Here is a 5,682-nt window from a genome sequence, read left to right as displayed (position 1 = left end):
AAGAGGATATGCATGTATTCTGCGATGCAGGAAAACAGAAATATGCCTATGACTGGCTGGGCTGCACACGCGCTGTACTCGTCTGACCGCAGTGACAGGCGATGGAACAGTGGCAGCAAAAGCCTTCGTCAGAGAATTTCGGTCGTTTTCTTCTGCCTGCCAGTGTCGTATCCTCAACCGTGATCACGGAATCTCCCCCGAGAGCGGGAAAGGGTTAACACGTTGAAAGCCAAAAGTACATCGACCCGCAAAGTAATGTTACAATCACCACGCAAGCCTGCGGACGCCGACGTATAACGCCAAAACTAACACGTACAGGCATTTGCGAGTCCAAATGATGTGTAACGTCAGCAGCACAGAAAAGTCACCAATCAGACAAAAACCTATCCGCCTGAATCCACAATTTATCAGCATCCACGTTGTAAAGGGAGGGCACGCGACTGTACGCAAGTCGTGGAACGTTGTGAAAGACGCGAAGAAGCTCCTCGCTGACATCCCGACAATGTGAGTGAAAGGCGCACAGAACGCCCCCTAGATCAAGTTCTCACATTTTTCTATCTTCGACAACTGGGTGCAAAGAACTACCTGTTTGTGACCTCTCGAAACTCCGTCGTCCTCCCTAGCGCCGCTCCTTTGTGGGTGCAGGCCGCGGTCGCCAGTCCTGACCCAGAAGCACGACGATGGCAGTGGTGTCGTCGTACATCCTTCTCCTCAGTTTGGGATCCTGGCTCTTCATCTCATCTACGGATATGGCGCGTTCGTCTGCAGCCTTTTGGAGCACCGCCTTCACTAGGCTGCAGAAAAAAGTTAAAAAAAGACAACGACACAGAGGAATCTGCATCGGACGCGATACCCATTCATAACGTGAATATGCACCACTCCCCGCAATCACGCAAACAGCCCCCCTTTTAAACTAACCACATCAGGCGTGCTTTTAGCGGGGTCTGTGTAAATCAGTTCCGTGGACTTGACAGAATTCCGTGCAGAAGGCGCGTGCATTCTCATCAGCGGGACGGCAGTTCCATCGTGAGGTGTGAATGCCTTCCTTGAGATGAGCGTCCTCACTCCGCAGCTTCTGATCCCGCCGATGTAGTTTTGGCAAAATCTACATCTTTCAGGACTCCGCAGACGCGACTCTTCTGCATCCCGCCAGGCGTGTGTTACGCGTGTCCGCGCGACTCAGCTGTCTGTCTCTAACCGTTCGATGAGGTCTACCAGTTGCACGGCGTTTTCCAGCTTACTCTGTAGCAGCTAGGCGCGCAGCTGCGGCGGAGAACTGAGAGGTTACGTGCGGCGCCACGCCGCCCCGCGCGGAGGGCGCGGAATCTAAGGAGACACTCGGGTCTGACACGTCGCCCGCAGCAGCCGCGCCGGTCGCCGGCTGCTTCTGCAGCGTGTTGGCGGCTCGCTGTTTGGTTCTCTGGAGGCTGGCGTGGATGGCGTGGGCGCTTTCGGCGTCGTCGAGGAAGTCCCAGACGCCGTCGCTGCCGAGAGCCACAAAGTCCTCGTCGCCTCGCAAGTCAAAGTGCGCCACCACGGGGTCGACTGTCAAGTACGGATAGGAGAGCGACTGCTGCCCGTTCTTGTTCTGGCCATTCGCGCGTCGCGGCCGCTGCAGCTCGTGCGCGAACTCGGATTTCTTTAGCAGGAAATCCCCGAACGCGCGCGTGGGCTGCAGACGCCCCTTCACGTAGCAACCCGAGTAAAACGTCGTCGAGCCTGAAACCGCCACAGCGACGCGCGCGCAACATCGTCCCAGTCAGCGCAGGCGAGCGAATCCAGAAAATCCTAAGCGGAGGGGGGAGGGGGAAAGGGGGGGGCACATGTGTGTGACTGTCGCTTACTCTCATGATGAAGGCGAATACGTGGCGTGGATAATCGAGAGTCTGATAAGAACTGCCAAAGCTGGGGGACTTACCCAGGAGGCCAGCGTAGTACAGGGGGATATCGACAGCAGACGAAGGTTTCCTTTGTTCTTGCCAGCTGTGTTTGCACACAACCTGAGCAGCATTGCAAGCACGAAAGACGGGAAGCCTTCTTGCTGTCTCCCTCAGACGGCATGACTTTCCTCTTTCAGCACGCAAAGGTTCACACGCGGTGTCTGGTGGCGGACAGGCGCTGTCTACTTGCATCCTTTCAGATACCTCCGCTTCAACGTTGCATAAGCTCGCTTTGCCACAAGCGGAAGGTTAAGGTGTTCCTCGCCTCTCTCTCTCTGCAAAATGAGACCCCCCCAACAAGCTGCCCACCACGTTGTCTTCGTTCGGGTGCTCCTCTCTGAGTCGCTGGCGCTCCGTAGGGGAGTTCGCATTCAGTTGCTCGTTGAGCGCCTGGACTTCTGCCCCGTGTCGCCGCGAGAGAATCGCTTTGCAATCTCCGCTGTTGGCGACCACGAGGCTTCGGTCAGTCACAAGCACCGCGGTGCAACACGCCCCGACCTGCACGGAGATGAGCACAGGCGAGGAAAGAAGCGATAGCTGTCTGCAAGACACAGCCATTCCCGCTGCAAAGCTCGGCGAAACCACTTCGGCTCAGCAAAGCAAAACTTGTGCGTCGTCGCGCCTGTGGATGGACACCAGTGCGCAACTCTGTCTGCACCACCGTGACTGCAACGCCAAAAACGACTCGCAGGTATTGGTAGAGAAAAGAAACGAGGTTCTCTCTGCAGTCTTTCCGCTAATCGTCGGCTAGGAGGTGCGCCTTGCCTCTCACCCTGATGCTTCTTTGAAGTCCGAGGCGGTACGCACTCCTGGCAGACTGGTAGATCTCGTCGTCCTGAAAACAGGAGTGCGGCACCATGCAACTCGCAGGATTCATCGAAAACTCAAACAGTCCTGCAGGCTTACACGCTTTCGCCGACACAGCCCCCCACGCCCCAGCCCCCCCCCTCCCATCCACCTCTGCTGCTGCCTGGAGTCTTCCTTTTCGGCTTTTTCTGCTCCGCGCGGCCTCAGTTTTTCTCAGCGGCTTCTTCGGTGTCATGCTTTGCTGGCGGACGTCGACATTGCGCGGCGACTGAGGGCTCGACCCACCAGCGTGCGAAAGGCTTGAGAGACTGCCTTTGTGAGCACGTCGTTCGTCAACCATGACGTGTCCATGGAGGAGGCTTCTCCGTTCGAGCTGTTTGCGCCTTTCTTCAAAAAGGCTCGCCGCAACGCCGTTAGCTCCCGCTCGACGTGCCACGGCAAGTTCTGCATAACGTATTCCGCTGCAAGCATATGAGGGAAAAAAGCGCGCCCTCGTCTGCCTCCCCAGACACATATATATGTTCCATATACAGAACTATATATATATATATATATATGTAGCGTGAGACGACTCGCATGTGAAGTCCCGGAGACATCTCGTGCAGTTGTCTCCTCGAGCGTGTCTCGCGTTGTGGCAGCCTCAAGACGCACGCTGGTCGCGCCCACGCTTCTCTGTCGGTCTGAAAACGGAAGTAGATCTACTTGAGTACAACCGCTTCGTGCGAAGGCGACTTCTTCGCAAGCGTGGGCTGCTGTGTCTGGCTGCTCATCGGTCTGAAATGGGCAGCTGCGAGTACGCGCAGCTTCCCAACACCGTGCAGAAGTTGAGGAGTCTCTGTCGCACGCGCGCCGCCGCGTCGCTCCTCTATCTTTTGCAGATGCCGCGGAGGCGCCGTCGAGCCCCACGGCCGTGACAGGGAGAAGAGAGTCCAGCCAATGCGGACAGGGCCTCTGAAGGAGCCCGTCCCACCCCTCCCCCGTCCCCCCCCCCGTCTTCTGTTTCCACATACCGACTTGCGGGCCGCCATGTCCGTCGATGACCGCGGTGAGGAGGACTTTCTGTCTGTGGAACTTTTTCTTGCCTTCAGGGGGGTGTCCGGCCTGCCGGGCCTGGTGTTTCTCCTTCATCTTCCTTTTTCTCTCGCGCATCCACTCCACCGGCTCCACCTCTCTCCCGACAAGCGCGGCGACGTCGCCGGGGAAGACGAGGGCGGCGAGGCGCACAGTCTCTTCGTCTGAGGGCTCGGCCGCTTCTCTAAAGTCGCCTTCACCCGCCTCACCGCTCTCCGCCGCGTCCTCTTGGCCATCGATCGCGAGCAGCACCGCGAAGCTGCGGTCCTCGATCGGCGCGTTGGCGGGCTCCGACCAGCGCCCGACGCCGCCGCCGCGCCACCGCAGCAACCCGCCGCCCTCCGCCGTCCCCCAGGCAGACGGCTGCGCGGTGGTGGCGCCCGCAGCAGCCGGCGCGGAAGAGATCGCGCGGGCGAGGGGCGCGGCGTCGCTGGGTGCGGCCGGCACAGCAGGACTCGGCATCGGCGGCGCGGACTTGCTGAACCAGCCCCGGAAAAACGAGCTGGCAGGGGGCGCTGCAGGCTTTTCGTCGCAGCGGGCGACCCCAAGGCCCGGAAGCTGGCGAGGCGCCGCGGACGAAGGAGGAGACAGAGAGGACGCCAGCAGCGGCACGGCTGCGAGGAGAAGGAACGACCGCAGAAAGGGAGAAAACGACGAAGAAGAGGCGTCTGAAGAGGCCAGGGTCGGCGACAGGAGCGAACCGTCACGCGCGAGCGACGAAAAGAGCGGCGCCGCGAAGGACGGGGACAGCACGGCTCGAGAGGAGACGGCCGCGAGGCTCAATCCAGCACCCTTGACCGACGCCGCACTCGTCCGGTCTGCTGAGAGGAAAGAAGCGAAAGGGCGGCGAGGCCACGCAACGCCGAGGAACGCCAACGCGGTGTGAAGAGGAAACGCAGACCGCGGATAGTTCGACGCAGAAGCAGCCACATCGAGTCGCTCTTTCTCGGCCCGCGAGTCCACTCCCCGGAGCGGCGCCGCGTCCCTCCAGAGGCTCGCTGCGCCGAAGATCTGCGAGGAAACGAAGAACGACGGACGAAGAAAGTTCCCTACGCAGGGTGCGCGTGTGAAGATCTCCGCAGAGCTGCCCTTGGGGGCAGGCACCGCGCCGGATTGGAAAGGACCCAAGCTTTGCTCAGCCTTCGCAGACGGCAGTCTGCTGGGCGAGCGAGGCATGCCGAGCAAGGGTGAAGAGGAGGAGAGAGAAGAGGCGCTCCCCGGGTACCGTCTCAGACCGGGAGACGCCGTCGTCTCGCGTCCCTCCCCATCGCGCTGCGGACAGGCGCCCTCGCGTGATTCCGCTGCCCGCTCGCTGGACACAGCGGGGGCCGCAGGACCCGCATAAGCGCGCGAAGAGCCGAAACAGGCAGACAACAAGAAGGGCAAGCCGCGACGCGAGGCGGCAACGTGGAGTGGAGGCGCGGCAGGCGAGCTGGCGGCAGGCGAAGCAGCGAAGTGAGGCGCTCGTGAAGGCGCAGGTGACGAGGAAGGAACCAACGAGGAAGCCGCAGTGACGGCAACCGCCAGCGCGCGCTTCGAGGAAGGCAGTGTCCGCCTCCAAGCAGCGGAGGCCGAACCCTGACGCGGGGGAGACATCTCGACTCGCAGGTGTTTGTTCTCCACAACGATCTTGCCCTCTGGCATGCGCGACACAGCTTCCAAGACTGCGACGCAGGCCCGCAGATAAAAATATACAAATGTCGTACTCGCGGCGCTCACGCGCCTCTTCACACGCAGTGAAACGCAGCCGCGTGCAGGTCAGGCGTTGCGCTCAGCGGGCGAAGCTATGCGAGTTCAGGCGCGATTCTCCCGCGCCGCAAGCCGCGGACTTCCTGCACACGCGTGCCTGGGGACTCTGGAGTCG

At 60.5% G+C, this 5,682-nt stretch overlaps 1 protein-coding gene across 1 annotated transcript; it reads right to left on the bottom strand.

Annotated features, from left to right (window-relative positions):
* Positions 1-619: 619 nt before the first annotated feature.
* On the bottom strand, positions 620-5,462 carry BESB_039450 (protein phosphatase 2C domain-containing protein; the record flags this gene model as incomplete). The annotated part of the gene is made up of 7 exons (XM_029362531.1): positions 620-794; positions 1,242-1,719; positions 1,919-2,000; positions 2,250-2,438; positions 2,713-2,775; positions 3,033-3,208; positions 3,758-5,462. The coding sequence occupies 7 exons, from the start codon at positions 5,460-5,462 to the stop codon at positions 620-622; spliced, it is 2,868 nt and encodes a 955-aa protein (XP_029221496.1).
* Between the last annotated feature and the right edge of the window lie 220 nt (positions 5,463-5,682).

Source organism: Besnoitia besnoiti, chromosome II (genome assembly GCF_002563875.1).
Source record: "Besnoitia besnoiti strain Bb-Ger1 chromosome II, whole genome shotgun sequence".
NCBI lineage: Eukaryota > Apicomplexa > Conoidasida > Eucoccidiorida > Sarcocystidae > Besnoitia > Besnoitia besnoiti.
The sequence above is the reverse complement of the archived record's forward strand: the minus strand, read 5'-3'. Positions and strand labels throughout refer to the sequence as shown.